Below are 22330 nucleotides of genomic sequence, written 5' to 3'. Positions count from 1 at the left end.
AGCAATGTAATAACTTGTCTTAAAAAAAAAAAAAGATGGGTACAAGAAGTCTTTTCTCCTGCTCATTCTTCCTTCCAGAACCTTCCCTCCCTGCCTCTTCCGCCTTCCATTGCTGGTGCCCTACCAGAGCTGAACAGGCTCTGACTGTAGCTTTCGTGACTGGTGACATTCTCCTTCCTGAGACCTGAGGTTCTCTCCCCCGGGACTTCCCTGCACAGCACTCGACCTTCAGGGATCCACACACACGTGTCTCCCTTTCCCATTTCTCTTCAGCTCTCAGACTCGCTGCCTCCACCACAATCAGGGAGACACTCATACTGAAAACATTAAGCCTGGGCCTATCTCGGTGGAGAAGGTGCTCGCTGTGAAGCCTCGTGTCCTGAGTTCGAGCCCCATGTCCCGCAAAGTAAAGGAAGTGACTCCCACAAGTTGTCTTCTCACCTCCAGACATGCAAGTGGCAGGCACGTGCCCATCCCCCCCCACAATAACAATCCTAAAACAAAAGCTATTTAAAAAAATAAAATATTTTTCTCTGTTTGAGGACAACTCAGAACTCGGTGGCTTTGAAGGTAGGCTCTGGAACATCTGAGGAGAAAGCAAGAACACCCACGTTGCAGGAGGACTCAGTTCTTGGCTAGGACTCACATAGCCCCAGGTCTGGTTCTCACCTGTGTCCTCCAGCCTAAGTATACTTCGTCTCAACAGTTTCTCCCTAGAGGAAGTGAGGAACAGATGGGGAGCACGGCTTCTGTGTGCATTAGGCCCCACCCATCAACTATCCTCCCCCACGTCCTCCCCAGACCGGGACTTACCCTTTCCTCCTCCTCCTCGCCATGGTAGTTCTTGTCGCCATGTAAACATACACTCTGGGCAGTAGGACCGGGACTAACACCATCACAAGCACCCCTGGCAGGATGGCCACTAAGCTGGATGCTTCTGAAAGGAAACAGCAAAGGCACCAGGGCATTGGCTCGGTGGGTAACGTTACCTCAACAAGAACAGATACCACAGCCGGTTGTGGTAGTGCAAGCCTGTGGTCCCAGCAAGAGCAAGATGTGAGGTGAAGACCATGTGTATTTGCATGCGTGTGTGAGTGCGTGAGTGCGTGCGTGCATGCATGTGTGTGTGCACATGTGTGCATGTGTGTGCGTGCGTGCATGTGTGTGTGTGCACACGTGTGTGTGCATGAGTGTGTGTTTGCATGCGTGTGTGTGTTTGCATGCGTGTGTGTGCATGTGCACACATGTGTGCATGTGCACGTGCGTGCATGTGTGTGTGTGCGTGCATGTGTGTGTGTTTATGAGCATGTTCCTGTGGAGGCCAGGGGATAACCTGCAGTTCTGTGGGGCCCTGGGATCAAATTCACCTTTACCCCTGAGCCAGCCTGTCTAAGAGCCCATGTCTTAAATAAGATATCTCAGCATCCATATGCAAGGTTGTCCCCTGGCCTCTACATGCATACGGTGCCTGTGCATACTCACTCCCCCTCCCCCATGCACAACAGGGACAGTGAGAGGGCGGGAGACTGGGGATATTGGAAGTAGCACCTCTTTTTGGTACTTTGCTGTTAGATTAAGGAAGGCATCTTGTCCTCCTAGATCTCTGGGGGTCTAGTTTTCCCTCAAGGAGGCTTAGGGACTTGAAGGTTTGAATGTTCTCACTCAGTAGTCCTTACTATTTCCAGTCACAGCCCCCACAGGACTTCACAAGGGCTGTCCATGCCAGGTGTCGTGTGGAGCTCTCCCACACATGCTGTCTTGATCTTTTGAGATAGGGCCTTGCTCGCACCTAGGCTATCCCGGAACTCACTATGTAGCCCAGGCAGACTGGCCTTGAGCTCAGGGCAACCAACCCTCCTACCTCACTGATCACTCCCCCTCTCCGTCCCTCCTTCCTTCTCTCCCTCTCTTCACACACATACATACATACACACACACACACACACACACACACACACACACACACACACACAACCACCACCACCACCACCACCACCACTGCCACCACCACAAAAGGAGTGGTAGGGTTCAGAGGGAAGATTCCAGACTGTTCCATTCGGAGATGGGAGAAGGACCATGAGGACTGTTGTCATGCTGTTTTGGGGATCACACAGCGACATCATCTCTATTACGTTTTCTATGTAATATTATGTAATACATATTTTAGGGGGTTTTAACTGATACAAGGTTTCATATAACCTGGCTAGCCTCAATCTCACTATATAGCTGAAGATGGCCTTGAACTCCCAATCTTCTTGTCTTCACCACCAACATAGTAGTATTACGAACCTGTGCCACTGTCCCTGAATGTTACACATATGTTATGTAGTGTAAAATACATGACCTGGTGAGACAGAGGCATAGGCGCTTGGCACCAGGCTAGAGCCCTGAGTTAGATTGAGGGTTTCGGGTTGGGGATTTAGCTCAGTGGTAGAGCGCTTGCCTAGGAAGTGCAAGGCCCTGGGTTCGGTCCTCAGCTCCGACAAAAAGATTGAGGGTTTCACATGATGGAAGGAAAGAGGGTGTTCTCCTTGGGTTGTTTTCCAACCTCCACAACATGTATGTAAAATATAATATTATATGGAAATATTACGTAACTAATAGTATCTTACTCATGTTATCTAAAATATATAGCATATTAACATAATTTATACATTACACATTTAACACCCAAAATATTTATATATAACCATAAACTGTATATGTGAGATGTAATTATATACCTTATATATCATATATGGTATATAATGTAGGCCACTGTCTATGATATCTTGCTTATTATATGTAATATCTTGTGATAGATTAATACTATGTGTTATCCATGTCATCTCTATCAAAACCTATGATATAACAGATATTACGATATGGGGAAGTGGCTGTTACCTAGCTTTTTCCTGGTGGTGACATCTTGAGGCTCTGTGCAGAATTCTCCTCCATAACCAAAGTCACAGTGGCAGATGAAGGCGGCCCCTCGCTCCTCACACCGGCCATCATTGTGACAAGGGTTCTGCAGACACGGGCTGTCTGAAAGGGCAGAAGGTGTGAGTGGGTACCAAGAGGATACTCACAGGGCTGGAGAGGTGGCTCAGCGGTTAAGAGCACTGACTGCTCTTCCAGAGGTCCTGAGTTCAAATCCCAGCAAGCACATGGTGGCTCACAACCATCTGTAATGAGATCTGATGCCCTCTTCTGGTGTGTCTGAAGAGAGCTACAATGTACTTACATATAATAAATTAATAAATCTTAAAAAAAAAAAAAAGAGGATACTCACAGTGCAGGAGACACCTGGCAGAGGGACAGGCCCCAGAGGAGAAGGCAGCAGTCACTGGAGCCTGACCTGGGGTTCACTCAGCAATCTATGGCAATCTACGCTTAGCTCTGCTACCCTGGGTCTGGAGAATTTGCCTGGAGCCTCCAGTTTCCTTCTCTGTGTGTGTGTGCCTTAGGATGCATGTGCGTGTGCATGTGAAGGTCAGTCCGCAGTTGCCATCTGCTTTGTCCTCTTTAGAGACAGGGTCTCTCGGAAACCCGGAGCTCACCGATTCATCTAGGCTGAAAGCCCGGCAAGCCGTATAGATCCACTTTATGTGTGTGAGTGCCTGCTTGTGTTTGCCTGTGTCCCACGTGTGTATCTGGTGCCCCCAGAGGCCAGAACTGGAGTTACAAGCAGTTGGCAGCTATGGTGTGGGTAGTGGGAACTGAACCTGGGACCTCTGCGAGAGCAACAAGCGCACTTAACCCTGAGCCAACTGTCAGCCGTGCTTAGCTTTTTAAACATGGTTGTAGAGACCCAACTCAGGTCCCTTAGGTCTGTGCAGGAAGCACTTTACAAACTGTCTCTCTAGCCTTGGAATCTCCCCTTTCAGAGAGACAAGGTCCCCACTATGTACTCCTGTCTGACCTCCTATGCAGACCAGACCACACTCACAGAGACCTGCCTGCCCCTGTCTCCTGAGTGCCAGGATTAAAGGTGTGCCCACTGCCACGCTTGGATGCAACCCTATTTTCATGGCTCTTAAAGTGGGGTGTCATACTTTCCACCACTTAAGGGTTGAGGTTGATTCTGGGCAAGCGCTGCATGTCAGGTAATAAATACTTTTTCTTCACCCCTCCCTCCAAAGGAAGGTGCAGACTTCCCGAGACCAAGCAGGAACCCCAGCCAATGGAGGATAGGGGGAGAGGGAGGCTATCCCTTCCCTAGCTTTGGAGACCAGAAGGACCCAGGCTCACCCCGGAAGCAGTCTCGAGTAAAGTTGGCCACCATGCAGGACTCTCCACCTCTGCAGCCATAGGGCTCGCACAGCAGGATCCCTCGGCTTGCACAGGAGCAGCGCTGGGAGCAGTTGTTAGTTACGAAGCTGTCACCCAGCTGGAAGAGAGGAGGTGAAGACAGGAGACGGTCTAGACTCATCCGGCATCCCATTCTCTGCACCTGGGCTCCCAGGCTTCTCTGCCATCCGGACCTTGTAATAGATGCCATTGGTGGTGCAGCCACAGTGCGTCACTGGGAGGCTCTGTGTGTCACTGTAGATGTAGCCTGGGAGACTGGCACAGCCTTCCACGCAGGGGCCTTCACAGACCTTGGGGGTCACAAATTTGGCACAGGATGCTGGGCAGGGAGTCATGCAGCTCTGATATACAGTATTGGCAGGACACGTCATGGCTGAGGGGACAGAAACATAGTTAGGAGCTGGCTGGCTTGGGTCCAAACAGATAAAGGGACTAGTGGGCAAGAAAAAGAAAGAGGGGGGGGATAAGGTCACCCAACAGAGATCCCTGCCGACAGGGAGTCCAGAACAAGCGGGCCAGGTCTGTTTGAAGAGTTTGTCTGGGGCACAAGACAAAATGGAAACAGATGAAGACTGGAAGGGTAGGCACCAAGGCATGCAAGTGAATTTTCTGGAGATGGACCGCCATTTTGCATGGCCTGTGATGGGTACACTCTGAGATGCAAGATCCTCAGAGACTTCATCCCAGGATTGCTTCCTGCTGCTGCTATGCCTGTCCTGTCCCTGTGACATCGCCTCATGTCAGCATTACATAGCATCAGCCCACCCTGTTAAGGAAATTTCCTGCAGATCAACTTGAAGACGAACCGTCATAAATTAATGCTGTTTAGATGAAAGACTACCATGAGTTTGAGGCTAGCTAGGTTTATGGAGTGAGATTCTGTCTCCAAGAGCCAAAAACAGGAGCTAGAGAGGTGGCTCCACAGTTAAGAGCACTTGCTGAGAATCCCGGTTCGATTCCCAGCTCCTACACAGCAGCTCAGCATCCTCCTGAACTCTAGTTTCAGGAGATCTTCTAGCCTCTGTGGGTATGACTGGTTGCACATGGTACACAGAATGTAGGCAGACAAAGCTTTCATAAGTATACGTCACATAAAATCTTTTTAAAAAAGCCACCCCCAAGCATAAACCAGGAGCTGAGAGATAGCTAAGCCAGTAAAAGTACCTTAAGCAGGGCTGGAGAGATGGCTCAGCGGTTAAGAGCACAGACTGTTCTTCCAGAGGACCTGAGTTCAATTCCCAGTAACCACATGGTAGCTCACAACCATCTGTGTTTTTTTTTAAAACATTTATTTATTATGTCTACATCATACAGCTTTCTGCCTGCATATACACCTGAAGGCCAGAAGAGGGCACCAGGTCTGATTACAGATGGTCGTGAGCCACCATGTGGTTGCTGGGAATTGAACTCAGGACCTCTGGAAGAGCAGTCAGTGCTCTTAACCTCTGAGCCATCTCTCCAGCCCGACCCAACCATCTGTAATGGGATCAGATGCCCTTTGACAGCTACAGTGTACTCAAAAATAAAATAAATCTTTTTTTTAAAAAAAAAAAAAGTACTTCAAGCATGAGGACCTGAGTTCAATTCCTAGCCAGGTGTGGTGTCATGGGCTGGTAATCTCAGTTCTGGCGAGGGAGACCTGGGGACATTTGGGACTCACTAGGCAGCCAGCCTAACATAATCACTAGGCTCTGGGTCCTAGTGAGACAGAGTCCCCGGCTCAAAACACCAAGGTGGGTAGTAAGACCTGGTAAAGGTGGCCTACATTAGATCCCTCCCACGTGGTAGAAGAGAACCAACGCGTGCATGCACACACACACACACACACACACACACACACACACACACACACACACACACACAAATACATGTAACTGCCCCCCTAAACAAAAGTACAAGGTAAATGGCTCCTATTCTCTGTTCTCCACACATATGCACTACGCACCCAAAAACACATTAAAACAACACACACACACACACACACACACACACACACACACACACACATGCACATATGAAAAAATTAAAAGAAGAGAAAACACAACAAAAATATGAGGCAGAGGAGGAGGAGGAATGTGATTGGGCAGTGGAGGAGTGGGTGGGAGAAGGGTCCATCTGGAATCAGTTGTCTTGAACCTGGGGGTGGAAGAACCAAGGCCAAGGCCAGAAGGCCGTGGTGAGGGCGGCGGGCAGCAGCAGCAGAATTGAACCAGGGGTAGAGTGGCTAAGGAGTCAGAGCCTCACCACAGTGTGCCTGGTCCCGCCAACCAGTCATGTTGGCACCTGCATCCCGGCAAATGATGGCGTAGCCACCGAGGACGCGACATCGCAGTTCCTCCTCTTCCTTGGTCTTCCAGCCAGTGCACATATCCGATATACAGCGCCTGGGGTAGAAGGGGATGGATGTAGCAGGTGCCGTTAGAGAGGGCAGCCAAAGAGAAAAGCCTTGCTGATAAAGGACCCAGGTGAGAGGTTGGGAACTGGGAGATGGCTCAGCTGACAGAGCGCTTGCCTTGCAAGAACAAAGACCTGTTTGATTACCAGTATCCATGTTAAGAACAAGCAGGGTGTGGTGATGCCTTTGTGTTTGTAGTCTCAGTGCTGGGAAGGGGAGACAGGAGGGTCCCTGAAACTCACTGGCCAGCCGGATTAGCCTATAAGCTTTGGGTTTGAGTTAGAAACTTCTTCTCAGAAAACAAGGTAGAATGTCAGAAGCCATCTAGGAAAGACCAAGGCATGCAAGTGAGTTTTCTGGAGATGGACCGCCATTTTGCATGGCCTGCGATGGGTACACTCTGAAATGCAGGATCCTCAGAGACTGCTGCTATGCCTGTCCTGTCCCTGTGACATCGCCTAATGTCAGCATTACATAGCATCAGCCCACCCTATTAAGGAAATTTCCTGCAGATCAACTTGAAGACGAACCTTCATAAATTAATGCTGTTTAGATGAATTAATGACTTCATAGAATTTCTAATCTGATTCAAATAAAGTTTTAAGAAGATGGTTTTAATTGCTTTGCCAGAAAGACATAATAAAGTCAGAATCAAGAATAGAATGTGCCCCCTCCTCATAGAATACGAAGTAAATACAGCAAAATAAGGAATACAATGAGCTTTCACAATTATGCTAAGAAGAGAAATAGGCTTGGAACATATTTGTGATCAAGGAAAAACATTCATTCTAGGTCAGGGCCAAGAATGAAGCCACAGGTGTGCACTATGATAAAGCAAGGGCACGTGAAACTGTTGCTTTGAACTTATAATGAGCTGATAGAATGAAGCACTGCTTTGAACTCACTATTGGCCTCCCTTTGTAACTCTCCTTTTCTGTAACATTTTATCTACAAGGAACTTTCTGTCTAAAAGCACTAATAGGAATTGGAGTGTAGTCATTTCCTGTACATCCAGAGAGTGTGTTTTTTCTAAGATGGTAACTCTCCTTTCTCTCTTCTCTCTGGCTCAGGAAGAGAAAACAAACTCCAAGCCTCTGGCCTGACCAGGGGTTCTTGAGCCAAAAAGCAAACAGCCCTAGCAATTAAGCCTTTTTCCTTAATGCCCTGCTGTGGAACAGCAGGAGTTAATTACCAGAAGTCAGCTGCATTAGACCTGAAAATAGCAAAGAGTTAAAGAAAGAAAAAAATGTAGCAAAAGTAAGGTACTTTTGCCACCGCAACCACCAATGCCCCCATCACTGCCTCCCCAGGAAACCCTGTGATACCAGGAAGGTCCCAGCAGTAGAAGCTGGGGCGATGTTCACTGGGTAAAAGCATCTGCTGTTCAAGATGAGGATCTGGGTTTGAATCCCAAGCACATGCCTCAAACCCTTGCTCTGTGGACAGTGAGGACCGAAGGATCAATGACACTTGCTCTCCCACAGCCTGGTCAAAAGATAGTGAGCTGCAGGTTCAGTGAGAGAGGTTCAGTCTCAAAGGAATAAGGAAGGAAGAGTGTGACAGGTCAGGATGCCTGATTTTCAACTCTGGTCCCTTGGCCACACATATTCACATCCACACTTACACAAAAGGAAAGAAAGCAAGAGATAAAAACCAAAGTGAATGGCTCTGGAAGGACATTTGAATTTGATCTGTGACCTACACAAATTTACATGGTATGTAGATATCCCCCACAAATCCCGATAGATAGGTAGATAGATAGATAGATAGATAGATAGATAGATAATAGATAGATATAGATAGATGTGGTAGATAGATAGATGATAGATAGATAGATAGATAGGTGATAGGTAGATGATAGATAGATGATAAATGATAGATAGATGATAGACAGGCAATAGATAGATAGATAGATGATAGATAGGCAATAGATAGATGATAGATAGGTGATAGGCGATAGATAGATAAATAGATGATATATAGATGATAGATAGGTGATAGATAGATAGGTAGATAGATAGATGATAGATAGACAATAGATAGATGATAGATAGGTGATAGGCGATAGATAGATAGATAGATAAATAGATAATATATAGATGATATATAGATGATAGATAGATAGGTGATAGATAGGTAGATAGATAGATGATAGACAGACAATAGATAGATGATAGATAGGTGATAGGCGATAGATAGATAGATAGATAGATAGATAGATAGATATATAGATGATAGATAGATAGGTGATAGATAGATATAGATAGGTGATAGATAGATGATAGATAGACAGACAGATAGATAGATGATATATAGATGATTGATAGATAGATAGGTGATAGATAGATAGGTGATAGGTGATAGATAGATGATAGACAGACAGACAGACAGACAGACAGACAGATAAAAGCAAGCAGGATGGGGATGCAGCTTAGTTGGTAGAGTATTTGCTTAGCATGTATGAAGCTCTGATTCCATCCCCTGTATACATGGTGGTGCTCACCTATAATCCCACACTTGGGAGGTGGAGGCAGAAAGATCAGACGTTCAAGGTCATCTTTAGGTATGTATTAGCCTGGGCTACATGAGGCCCTAGTAAATCAGAATAAAACATTAAAAATAGAGAAGAGGAGCCTGGAACCTCACACAGAAAGTCTGTGGGCTAGAGGTAGAGCTGGGGGTGGGCCATTTGCTTGTAGAGAGACAGCGGACAGAGTGAGGGAGTCAGTAGGAATTAAGGTCACGAGAGAAAAGAACCAAGCCAGCAGAGCTAGAGAGGTCGGAGAAGAAAACCGGAAGAAACAGCAGGAATCCGGAATGCTCTTCTAAGTACTGGGCCTGTGACTCACTGCTTGAAGGGTTCTGGAGCTATAATCTGGTGACATGCAGCAAAGGGACCCTGGGGGTCCACCAGCACCCTACAGGCCTGGGTACTGCCGATGAGTGCTGTCTGCTCTGGGCTGCATTCTGATTGCAGAAGGTCAGGTTCTTCCTCTCTTCTCCCTTCTTCTGGTAGGGCCCTGAAGTAGGAAGGGGAAGGGGCTGCGTGAGGCTCAGGAAGGAGAAAGGATAAGTCCAGAGAAAGGTAGAGGGAGGGACAAGGCACCATGGGTATTTCCAATGAGCAGTTGTTCCCAAATAAATAGACCAAGTGACAGAAGGTGCCTCAGTGCTGAGGACCAGAGGGTAAAGGGAACGGAAAAGACTTGCTGGCTAGGAGATATCCAGCTAGAGAGTGGTTACCTGAAGAGAGTCCCCCAGTGAGGGGCTGGGGGCGTGGCTCAGTGGTAGAGCCTCTGCCTAGAATCCCCCAGTGAGTGGCTGGGGGCGTGGCTCAGTGGTAGAGCACCTGCCTAGAATCCCCCAGTGAGGGGTGGGGGCGTGGCTCAGTGGTAGAGCACCTGCCTAGAATCCCCCAGTGAGGGGCTGGGGGTGTGGCTCAGTGGTAGAGCACCTGCCTAGAATCCCCCAGTGAGGGGCTGGGGTATGGCTCAGTGGTAGAGCCCCTGCCTAGAATCCCCCAATGAGTGGCTGGGGGCGTGGCTCAGTGGTAGAGCCCCTGCCTAGAATCCCTGAGTGAGGGGCTGGGAGCGTGGCTCAGTGGTAGAGCCCCTGCCTAGAATCCCCCAGTGAGGGCTGGGGCATGGCTCAGTGGTAGAGCCCCTGCCTAGAATACCCCAGTGAGGGGCTGGGGGTGTGGCTCGGTAATGAGTACTTTTATTCCCAGTAATGGGTGAGGAGTGTGGCTCAGTGGTTGCATGCACGAGGTCCTATGCTCAACCCTTTATGCCTCCCGTGAAAGAGAGTCTTGCTCATCTCCCTGATCCCCAGCCCTCACCTTGGGAATCGGAAGAAGGCATGTATCACCTTCACCTCCCAACTGTTGCCAAAGACGTGGACGTTTGAGGTGACCTCTCCACTGGGCAACATGAAGTCATTGCTTTGGTCCTTGTCATAGTTTCCACACAGGCCCCGTATCAGCCCACGGTATGTGGTAGGCAAGGAGATCACTGCAGGAAGAAGGAGTGCCCTGTAGTGAGCTCGACACTGTCCTCTGTCATAACGAGAGCCCCTCTGAAGCTGAGGGCTCTATTCCTGAGTATGACCCTTCTCCCCACAACCTGTGTGAGCTGCACCTTTCCACTTTCCGTCCCAGGAACGGGGCTCCTATTTCCTGTGGCAATTAGTTTTATTGTTTTATTCCCATCTTTTGATTGCTGCTGTTTCCGTTGGTTGGTTTTTGTTTTCATTTTTAAGACAGGGTCTCAGATAGCCCAAGCTGGACTCAGACCTGCTATGCAGCTGAGGCTAGCCTCGAACTCCTGATATTCCTATATCTACCTCCTAAGTGCTAAGATTAGATGTGCTCCACAGCACCCTGCACTGTCTGTTCTTTTTTGGCTTGGGTTTGATTGGTTTCTTTGAGACAGGCTATCAGCCCTGGGTAGCATGGAAGACCGTCCTGCCTCCGTTCCTGACGGCTGGGGTTACAGGTTCAAGCCAGCACCCCTGGCACAGAGAGAGCCTTCTGCCGTCGGCATCCCTGTCTGTTACCTGCGCTGTGCTTTCCATCAAAGTCCAGCACCATTTCAAAGTCAGTGGCGAGAAGCAGCCGTTGAGCCCGCAAGATGACCCGCAGGTGCTCATTAGGATTGTAGGGCACCGACACCTTCTGATTGTTGACCTTAAACGGAAGACCGGGGCTGCAGAGCGTGTTTGGCGGGCCACACCTTCTCTTGCTCCTGTCTGTACCTGCCCCTACCCAACTCTCCTCACCACAGCATGATGTCATTCCAGAGTCTTCACTACCCAAGTGCTAGAGACCTCCCTTTCCTACCCCAGTTCCTCCCTTGCGAAAATTCAAAAGGTGGCTCAGTGGGTAGAGCGGTCCTTGTCACTAACCCAGAGGGCCCGAGTGCAAGGAGAGAACAGAGTCCTCCAAGTTGTCCTCTGACCTCCACACGTGCACTACGGCACATGCACGCCCATTCCTATACACACGTGATATAGGTAAGTGTAGGTGCTAGAGGGATGGCTCGTTGGTGAACAGGGCTTGCTGTTCTGCTGGAGGACTGCATCTGCTTCCCAGAATCCTCGTGGAGCTGCTCACAACTATCTGAGAGTTGGCCTGCAGAGTACACGGTACCTTCTCCTGGCCTCTGTGGGTACTCATACATGTATGGCACACACACACACACACACACACACACACACGCACACACACACACACACACACATGCTCCATTTTCAACATGTGCACCACCCCTCCCCCATCTCTCCTCTTGGCCCTCTCAGCCCTGTGTTTAGCCTTACTGCCCTATGCCACCTTTCTCCATGACGTAAGGCCAACCCTGACGTCTATCGAACTTCCTGACAGTGGGGTACTCAGGCTTTGCCAGACCCAGGTGGCCTACAGTAGTCTCCTTGGGTTCCTTCAGGCCCAGTCCTGCCTCTTACTCACCAAAACCCCCAGGCCTTCTTGGAGCTGGATTTTATAGCCGTAGACGATGGTGGTCACTTCGTGCAAGGTTGAGCTCCCTTTGGGGGATATTTTGTTGCGCCCCTCCATGATCAGGGGCTCAATCCCTCTTGGGAGCTTGTCCAGTGTCTTTATGAGATAGTAGTTCATACGACCCAGGAAGCGGTAGGTGAAGCCATCGAACGTATGGTAATAGGGGTCCCCAAAGATGGTACATTTTTCCAGCTCTGTCAAGAAGTGTGACTGTTGAAAAGGACCTCAGCCCCGTTACTGGTCTTCCGGAATCTTCCCCACTGGGGTGCTCTGATCACCCTCACCCAGCCCTGTTTCTGACTCTTTCAGCTATGGGGCACCCTACCCACCTTCCCGCTCCCCCATGGCTCCCTTACTGTTGGCTGCACAGTCACTGCTGCCATCATCATTGTGCTGACAGTGGGACCCTGACGGGCAGATGAAATTCTGGCACTGAATGACCCCATCCGTGCAAGCACAGCTCTGGGTGCAGCCGCTGGAGATCCAGGTCTTGCCTGCCTGCAGAAGTGAGGACAGAGGTGGCCATTCTAAAGAGAAGGCTTAGCTTCCTGTGTGAAGGGTTTATCATTGCCCTCCCGCCCTACAGGTTCCAACTTGATTAAGTCAACCAACTACTGGAGGAAAATGCTTGAAGAGATTTGCATCTGTGGTTAGGTGTGTGGCTCAGTGGTAGAGCCCCTGCCTGGAATTCCCCAGTAAGGGGCTGGGGCGTGGCTCAGTGGTAGAGCCCCTGCCTAGAATCCCCCAGTGAGGGGCTGGGGGCGTGGTAGAGCCCCTGCCTAGAATGTGAGGGGCTGGGGGCGTGGCTCAGTGGTAGAGCCCCTGCCTAGAATCCCCCAGTGAGGGGCTGGGGGCGTGGCTCAGTGGCAGAGCCCCTGCCTAGAATCCCCCAGTGAGGGGCTGGGGGCGTGGCTCCATGGTAGAGCCCCTGACTAGAATCCCCTAGTGAGGGGCTGGGGCAGGGCTCAGGGGTAGAGCACCTGTCTAGAATCCCCCAGTGAGGGGCTCAGTGGTAGAGTTAGTGCCTAGCATGGATTAGGCCCTAGGTTCTAGAAAGAAAAGAATCTATCTGTATTTTATGTTATTATTACCCCCAAATAATACAATAGAACTATTTGTATAACATTTACCTAGTCCTGGTCATTATAACTCCTGTAGAATTATGTAAAACCTATAGAAAGCTATACAAGCACTATGGTACAGTCCGGTGGATGTATGTGTGCATGTGTTCATGTGTTCATGTGTGTGTTTTTTTTACATATATACGTATGCATGTTGTGGAGGCCAAAGGGCAAGCTTATTCCTCGGGAGTTCCGTCTGGTTCCTGGAGGCAGGGTCTCATTACGTTTTGAGACTAGGTTGAGGGGCCGGTGAACCTCAGGAACCCTCCGGTCTCCATCTCTTCAGTTCTGGGATTACAATAAACACAACTACACCAGACTTTAGACAAGAAAAAGCCCACACACTGACTGTGCACGTGGATGCCACAGCGTGTGTGTGGAAGGCAGAGGACATCTCTTTCAGGAGTCCATTTTGTTTTCCCACTATGTGGGTATCTGGGGCCAAAGGGCTTTGTGGGATGTGCATTTATCTGCCGAGGCATCCCCTTGGCCCACGCCTGGCTTTCTCTACAGGGTTCTAGGAATCAAACCGACACCCTGCAAGGCAAACACTGACTGAGCTGTCTGCCCAGTTCTGATTGGGAGGTTAGAAGGTTCTCAGCAGGGAAGCCCAGCTATAGGATACCCTCGACCAAAACACAGTGCTTCTCAACCGACTGGGCAGCTTTGGAGGGACACATATGGAGTGGCGAGGGAGGAAGGAGATAAACAACCCTGAGACCAAGGGGGACCGGGTGCCAGATGGCCTGACATTGCTTCTTGTGCTTTGAAACAGAGTCCCTTGTAGACCAGGCTGACCTCCAGTTGCCTCTGTAGTCAGAGAGGGTTTTGAACTTGGATCCTTCTGCTTCTTATCTTCCCGACACTAGGGTGACAGGTGTGCATCACCACGCTGGTTTATGTGATGCTGGGGGTTGAACCCAGAACTCTCTGTGCTAGACCAATCTTCTGCCCGCTATGCTGCATGCCCAGGACTACTACCTCACTTTATACGGGGCTTGAACGTCTTTGTTTTTTGTTTGTTTGTTTGTTTTGGTTTTGGTTTTTTTTTTGTTTTTCTTTTCTTTTTTTCGGAGCTGGGGACCGAACCCAGGGCCTACCACTGAGCTAAATCCCCAACCCTTGAACGTCTTTGTATTTGGGTATCTCTAGGGTGTCCTGGAACCAAGAATATCCATTCCCATGCATGCCCAGGAGCTGATGGAACAGGCTTTGTCCAGAAGACAGTTGCAAGTGCCCTTTGCATCTTGGTACCATGGAGTCCTTCTCAAGACACTGTTCTTGGCCTTTTGCTGGGTTTAGTTGAGATAAGGTCTTAAGTAGTGCAGGCCAGTCTCGAAGTCACTATATAGCTGAGCGTTTTTCTTCCACTTCTGACCTTCCTGCTCCCACCTCCCCGGCAGCAGGACCCAAGGTGTCTGCTACGACGTGCAATGTGTTCCCATTGTTTTATTTTTATTTTTTCTTTTTTTCCGGAGCTGGGGACTGAACCCAGGGCCTTGCGCTTGCTAGGCAAGCGCTCTACCACTGAGCTAAATCCCCAACCCCTCCCATTGTTTTAAATACACTGCTCAGGAGGGGTTAGTGGATTCGTTTGCAGAGGGGGAGAGGAAGCACCAGGTTTCTGTCTGTTTTGTGCACCTCCACCCTGGTGTGTCAGCTGTGGGAAGTCTCTGACACGATTCCCAGTCTATGAGGGCTGGGTTGCTCAATGGATAGGGTGCTTGCCTATGATGCACTGAGCCCTGAGTACCACACAACCTAGGGGTGCTACAACAGCCCCTAGCACTCAGGACTCGAAAGCAGGAGGATCAGGAACTCAAAGTCATCTTTGGCGATCCAGTCAGTCTGAGACCAGCCTGACCTGTATGAGTTCTTGTCTTTAAAAAGGAAAAAAAAAAATCCAGTCTACATCCTAACAGCCTTCATAGTCCGGGGCCTTATAAACACAGGGGCATCCAAGACTGACAAAGGCAGTGAGTGCCCCAACCCCACGGTCCACGTCTGCACCAACTCACCGGGATGATGTCGCCCTTGATATCTCTGCAGTCACAATGGTCTTTGCGTACACACGTGTCCTTATCGAGCAGGTAGCCAGGTCGACAGACACAGCCCTCCCTGCAGGTGTAGTGGGTTTTGTGGCTGGCGTCCTCACAGTGGCCATCAGGGTTGGAGCAGGAGCGTGGACAGGAAGGGAGGCAGTTGGTGCGGAGGCTGTTGACGGGGCACTTCATAGCTATGGGGTGGAGGGAGAACGGGGCTCACGCCATGCCTCGGCTCCTCCAGTCAGGAGCTGGCCCCGTCCCTCCCTTCCCACAGTCTTACTGCTGGAGACACAGTTATGGCTACCGTCTTCGTTCTCCTCACACTGGGTCCCTGAGGGGCACTTAAAACGTTGGCACTGAAAGGACCCTTTCTTGCATTCACAAATCTGGGAACACCCAGAGGAGATCCGTGTCTGGCCGACCTGCAGAAGCCACAGGAAGGAAGAGAACAGAAGGGTTGGTCCTAGGAGATGAGCTTAGTTTTCTGTCCCAGGGTCTGTTCGGACATTTTATTTTACATCCCAACCACAGTTTCCCCTCCTTTCCTTCCAACCACGCTCACTCCCATGTCAGTTTCTCCTCAGAAAAAGGCCAGGCTCCATGGATAGATATCAATCAGTCATCAATGTCAAGTTTCAGTAAGACTGGGCACCTTCTCTTCTATTGAGGAAAGATAAGGCGACCCAGTGGCGGAAAGGGTCCCAAAGGTCCCAACGGTCAGACACAGCTCCTGCTCCCATTGCTAAGGGTCCCACAGGAAGACCAAGCTGCACAACTGTAACGTGTGCAGAGGACCTAGGTTAGTCCCCTGCAGACTCGCTGGTTGGAAGGTCCTGCTCGAGGGTCTTGCATTTGTCCTCTGAATCTGTAGGTTCCATATCTATTGAGTCAACCGACTAGAGATGGGAAAGGGTTTTTAAAATTGCCACTGGGACTGTGGGCATAATTCAGCCTTACTAGAATGCCCTGTGTGTGTGTGTGTGTGTGTGTGTGTGTGTGTGTGTGTGTGTGTGTGCGCACATCCAGCCATGTTGAGGGTAGACCTTAGTTAAGTGTTGGTCCTTGCCTCTCAGTTCCATTATTTACTGCTTGTGTATACCACCAGAGTTAGTACCCACATTTCTTGGGACTTTTCCTAGCTTCACTTTCTATATCACAGTAGGACAACTGGTGCCCCAGTCAGCTGTGCCCAGCTTTTATGGGTCATGGGGATTCAAACTCGGGTCTTCACACTTGTGCAGCGAGCATTTTATCCACTGAGCCAGCTCCCACGCCCCCTTGCGGTCTCCATGCCCGCTCACCTGGATGAGGCTACCGTGGCTGTCTTTACAGTTACAGTGAATTCTAAGCATACACTTGTTGTTATGCAGCACGTAGCCGGATCGACAGAAGCAGCCCTCCTTGCAGGTGGAGGGGACTTCAGGGCTGATGCCCCCACAGAGGCCCTCTGGGTCCGAGCAGGAAGGCAGGCAGGAGGGAAGGCAGTGGGTGTAGAGGCTGTGGGCCGGGCACTTCAGAGCTGTGGGGCGGAAGGAGATTAGCAAGAATGTGGAGCCCAAGAAAGCAGAAGCCATGTTAAAAAGGGTGCACAGAACAACCAAAAAAGGTTACGGTTTCCCCTGCCCCCTTTTTTTTATTCATCAGCAAACATTTACTCAGCATTGACTCTGTGTGTGTGTGTACCTGTGTGTGTGTGCCTGTGTGTGTATGCCTGTGTGTGTGTGCTGTGTGTGTGTGCCTGTGTCTGTGTGTGTGTGTGTGTGTGTGCCTGTGTGTGTATGCCTGTGTATGTGTGCCTGTGTCTGTGTCTGTGTGTGTGTGCCTGTGTGTGTGTGCCTGTGTGTGTGTCTATATGTCTGTATGTTCCTGTGTCTGTTTGTGTGTGTGTGCCTGTGTCTGTGTGTCTCTGTGTGTCTGTGTGTGTGTCTGTGTGTGTGTCTGTGTGTGTGTCTGTGTGTGTGCCTGTGTCTGTGTGTGTGTGTGTGTCTGTGTGTGTGTGTCTGTGTGTCTGTGTGTATGTTCCGTGTCTGTTTGTGTGTGCGCCTGTGTCTGTGTGTCTCTGTCTGTGTGTGTGTCTGTGTGTATATGTCTGTGTGTGTGCCTGTGTGTCTGTATGTCTGTGTGTGTGTGTCTATACATGTGTGTCTGTGTGTGTGTGTGTCTGTGTGTGTGTGTGTGTGCTGTGTGTGTGTGCCTGTGTCTGTGTGTCTGTGTGTGTGTGTGTGCCTGTGTGTGTGCCTGTGTGTGTGCCTGTGTGTGTGTCTGTGTGTATGTTCCTGTGTCTGTTTGTGTGTGTGTGCCTGTGTCTGTGTGTCTCTGTGTGTCTGTGTGTGTGTCTGTGTGTATGCCTGTGTCTGTGTGTGTGCCTGTGTCTGTGTGTCTGTGTCTGTGTGTGTGTGTCTGTGTGCCTGTGTGTATGTTCCTGTGTCTGTTTGTGTGTGTGCGCGTCTGTGTCTGTGTGTCTCTGTGTGTCTGTGGTGTCTGTGTGTGTGTCTGTGTGTACATGTCTGTGTGTGTGCCTGTGTGTCTGTGTGTGTGTCTGTATGTCTGTGTGTGTGTGTCTGTACATGTGTGTCTGTGTGTGTGCGTGTGTGTCTGTGTGTGTGCCTGTGTCTGTGTGTCTGTGCCTGTGTGTGTGTGTCTGTGTGTTTGTGTGTATGTTCCTGTGTCTGTGTGTGTGTGCCTGTGTCTGTGTGTCTCTCTGTGTCTGTGTGTGTGTCTGTGTGTATATGTCTGTGTGTGTGCCTGTGTCTGTGTGTCTGTGTCTGTGTGTCTGTGTGTCTCTGTGTATGTTCCTGTGTCTGTTTGTGTGTGCGTGCGCCTGTGTCTGTGTGTCTCTGTGTGTGTCTGTGTGTATATGTGTGTGTGTGCCTGTGTGTCTGTGTGTGTGTCTGTGTGTGTGTGTGTCTGTACATGTGTGTCTGTGTGTGTGCCTGTGTCTGTGTGTGTGCCTGTGTCTATGTGTCTGGGTATGTGCTGTGTGTGTGTGTCTCTGTGTGTGTGTATACCTGTGTCTGTGTCTGTGTCTATGTGTGTCTGTGTGTGTGTCTGTATGTGTCTATATGTGTGTCTGTACATGTGTGTCTGTGTGTGTGCCTGTGTCTGTGTATCTCTGTGTGTGCCTGTGTCTGTGTCTGTGTGTGTGCCTGTGTCTGTGTGTCTCTGTGTGTGCCTGTGTCTGTGTCTGTGTGTGTCTGTATGTGTCTATATGTGTGTCTGTACATGTGTGTCTGTGTGTGTGCCTGTGTCTGTGTCTGTGTGTGTGCCTGTGTCTATGTGTCTGGGTATGTGCTGTGTGTGTGTGTCTCTGTGTGTGTGTATACCTGTGTCTGTGTCTGTGTGTGTGTCTGTATGTGTCTATATGTGTGTCTGTACATGTGTGTCTGTGTGTGTGTCTGTGTCTGTGTATCTCTGTGTGTGCCTGTGTCTGTGTCTGTGTGTGTGCCTGTGTCTGTGTGTCTCTGTGTGTGCCTGTGTCTGTGTGTCTCTGTGTGTGTCTGTGTGTGTGTCTCTGTGTCTATATGTGTGTCTGTACATGTGTGTCTGTGTGTGTGTGCCTGTGTCTGTGTGTCTGTGTGTGTGCCTGTGTCTGTGTGTGTGCCTGTGTCTATGTGCTGTGTGTGTGTCTCTGTGTGTGTGTATACCTGTGTCTGTGTCTGTGTGTCTGTATGTGTCTATATGTGTGTCTGTATGTGTGTCTGTGTGTGTCTGTATGTGTGTCTATACATGTGTGTCTGTGTGTGTGTCTGTGTGTGTCTGTGTGTGTCTGTATGTGTGTCTGTGTGTGTGTGTCTGTGTGTGTCTGTATGTGTGTCTGTGTGTGTGTCTGTGTTTGTCTGTGTGTGAGTCTGTGTGTGTGTGTCTGTATGTGTGTCTGTGTATGTCTCCAGAGAACTAATTTCCTTCTTGTCCTTTCTTTGATTCTCCCATCCATGAGCCCATATCCCTAACCTACAGTTTCCTTACCGTAGGTGACACAGTTACTGTTGCCATCTTTATTGTCTATGCAACGGGACCCTGTTGGGCAGCCGAAGTCTTGACACTGGACAGTCCCTCCCTTGCAGGTGCAGTTCTTGGTACATCCCCTGGAGACCCATGTCTTGCCTTCCTGTAGAAGCAGCAAGACGAGAGCGGGAGTGAGGACCTCAGCCCTGTACATAGCAGCTGTCCGAGGACTCACATTTGCTGTCTCTGTCTGCAGACTACGTCTATTGAGTCAATCAGTGGTGGGTGGGAAATATTTTTAAAACAGCTGCCCCTCTGGCTGTGGACATTCCTTAGCTTGACTACCATCCCCAGTAAGTAGCAGAGAGCATGGCTCAGTGACAGAGCACTTGCCTAGAGCCCTTTAGAGCAGGGCTGGGGATGTGGTTCAGGGATTGAGCAACTGCCTAGAATCCCCAAGCCAGGAGATGGGAGTATGGCTCAGCAGTACACACTGGTCTAGCATATACCAAGAGCTGCCAACCTTCAGCTGCAGGGCAAGCCACATAGATAGGGAAAAATCACACGGCAAGACAGAGAAAAGGAGAAAATGGCTCTCTAGCCCACTTTAAAAAAAAAAAAACACCACACATTTGTGTTTGAGTATGTGTGTGAACGGGCATGCACTCCTGAAGGTCAGAGGACATTTTCACGTGTTGGTTCTTGCATTTCACCTTGCACTGAAACAGTCTCTCGTTCTGTCTCTTGTCTACCTGTCCCCCCCGTCTCTCCCATCTTGGATCTCGTGATGCTCACCACTATGATGTACCAGAATGTCTAGCCTGCAAGTCCCTGAGGGTGGTCCTGTTTGCACCTCCTGTATTTCAGCAGGAGCTCTGGGATTTGAGATGTAGAATACCACGCCTAGCTTAAGTGGATTCCGGGGACTTGACCTGAGGTCCTCACCCAGGAAGCAATGTCCTTTAGCCCTCACCAAGCCCTCTCTCCATGCCCACTCACGGGGATGAGAACACCATGGGTGTTCTTGCAGGTACACGCACTGCTGTGTATACACGTGTCGTTACTCAGCACATAGCCGGACTGACAGACACAGCCCTCCTCGCAGGTGGAGGAGGCTTTGGGGCGCGTGCCCTTGCAGAGGCCGTCTGGGTCAGAGCAGGAAGGCAGGCATGAAGGAAGGCATTTGGAGTAGTGACTGTGGGCCGGGCACTGCACAGCTAGGCAAGGAGGGAAAGCAAGGTTAGTGGAGGCTTCTAGAGGGCCCCCAAGGACACGGGGACTACAGAAACAAGACAGGGCAGAAGAGCTAACGGAAGCCAGGGGTTTCCTCCTTTTGTTATTCATTCAGCAAACATTGACTGAGCAGGACTGTGTGACAAGTCCAGATGGAAAAAGAGAATGTTTTTTTCTCAACTCATTGTGAGAAACTGACACGGAGAAGCAACTGTTGGGCAAGCCTTTACGGACAAGGTCTGTGTGGGAACCCCGGAGAGGAGAAAGTGAGAAAAGGTGGATCTCTCAAGATAATGTGGGACACCGATTCTCATGGTTAGCTTTAGCTCTCAACTTGATGCAATGGAGAATCATCTAGAAGAGAGTCTTAGTCAGGTATCGTCTTGGTCAGATAGGTGCAGGGAAATGCTGGTGGGGAAGTGTCTTGACTACTTTAACTGGCATAGGCAGACCGGGTACACTGTGGAAGGCCCAGGACTGTACAGTAGAGGAAGCAGGCAGAGTACTACTGCAAGCATTGCCCAGCTTTCTCAACCGTGCCTGTGTAACTCTCTAAGTTCCTGACACCTCGACTTCCCCACAGTGACAGACTAGTACTGCAACTGTGAGTGGCGGACAAGAAGCCCTTAGTCCCCAAGTGGCTTTGGGTTGCAGTATTTTATCACAGCCTCAGAAATGAACTAAGATGCTGACCACTGAGAGACTAACACTGTGAAGGGACGCAGCCTAGCCATAGTCCCCAGGATCCCTTCCCACCATGTCACATCCTATCCCTGACCTCTTAGGCCCAGGGGACTAAGCTCCTTGCCCCGGCCCCTGATTCCTCAGTCTAGGGACAGTCTCTCCACCTCCCCTCATGGCTGCCTTACTGATTTCAGCACAGTTACTGTTGCCGTCCTCGATGTCCTGGCACTCGGTCCCTGAGGGGCACTCGAAGTCGTGGCACTGAACAAGTCCTGCCGTGCAAGTACATCTCTGGGAACAGCCCGTGGTAATCCAGTTCTTACCTGCCTACAGAAGCCACAGGAGGATGCAGGATGCAGGAAGTAAGGACAAAGGGGCCAGCTCTAAGGAGACAGGCTTAGCCTCCTGTCTGAAGCTTCCTTATCTACTGAGCCAACTGCAGACGGGCAGGGAGCATGGGGAAAAGATTGAATTCAGAGCTATCGAGTGTAAAGGGCCTATGCAGACTCCACTAGGAAGAAGATGGGATAGGCCTCTGCCTTAAGAGTGCCTAGAATCCCCCAGGGGTGGGGTGGAATGTGGTTCAGCAGTAGAGCATGTCCCCAGCCTGCTGCAGGAGCTAAACCACTCCAAGGACCAATGCTATAGTGGTTTACATCCCAGGCTCATAGGACAGAGGGAAGAAGGAGGGCCCCCAGTCCCAAATTCTATGTCCACTCACCGGAATGAGGGTGCCCTGGGAGTCTTTGCAGCCACACTGAGTTCTGTGGACACACTTGTCCTTATTGAACACAAAGCCAGACTGGCAGAGGCAGCCTTCTATGCAGGTAGAGGGGTTTTTGAGGCTGGTAAACTCACAGTGGCCATTCACGTTGGAGCAGGATGGGATACAGGAGGGAAGGCAGTTGGTGTGGTAGCTGTGGGCTGGGCATTGCAGAACTGTGGGGTACAAGGATATGAGATTCACGTATAGGGCTTGAGAGCGCCTAAGGAAAGAGGGGATAAAGAAACTAGGATAGGCAGAATGGCAAGTTTATTCATATAGTGAGCACGAACAGTGCTCTGAGTCCTAAGAGAAGGAAGAAGGAAGAGTGTGTCTCTAGAG

General features: G+C 49.9%; 1 protein-coding gene across 1 annotated transcript in view; it reads right to left on the bottom strand.

Moving 5' to 3' along the window:
* Positions 1–527: 527 nt before the first annotated feature.
* The window catches only part of Zan (zonadhesin), a 108548-nt gene continuing 86745 nt past the window's right edge, over positions 528–22330 (bottom strand). The window contains 19 exon segments of the mRNA XM_032886423.1: positions 528–586; positions 670–713; positions 814–937; positions 2884–3024; positions 4231–4369; positions 4464–4663; positions 6535–6674; positions 9535–9705; positions 10524–10695; positions 11240–11369; positions 12147–12391; positions 12554–12695; positions 15337–15554; positions 15644–15785; positions 16665–16882; positions 19330–19471; positions 20308–20525; positions 21411–21552; positions 21947–22164. Of these exon segments, the coding sequence (XP_032742314.1) occupies positions 549–586; positions 670–713; positions 814–937; positions 2884–3024; positions 4231–4369; positions 4464–4663; positions 6535–6674; positions 9535–9705; positions 10524–10695; positions 11240–11369; positions 12147–12391; positions 12554–12695; positions 15337–15554; positions 15644–15785; positions 16665–16882; positions 19330–19471; positions 20308–20525; positions 21411–21552; positions 21947–22164 (2984 nt within the window). The 3' untranslated portion in view covers positions 528–548.

This window comes from Rattus rattus, chromosome 16 (genome assembly GCF_011064425.1).
Source record: "Rattus rattus isolate New Zealand chromosome 16, Rrattus_CSIRO_v1, whole genome shotgun sequence".
NCBI lineage: Eukaryota > Metazoa > Chordata > Mammalia > Rodentia > Muridae > Rattus > Rattus rattus.
This window is presented reverse-complemented; position numbering and strand designations above follow the sequence as displayed.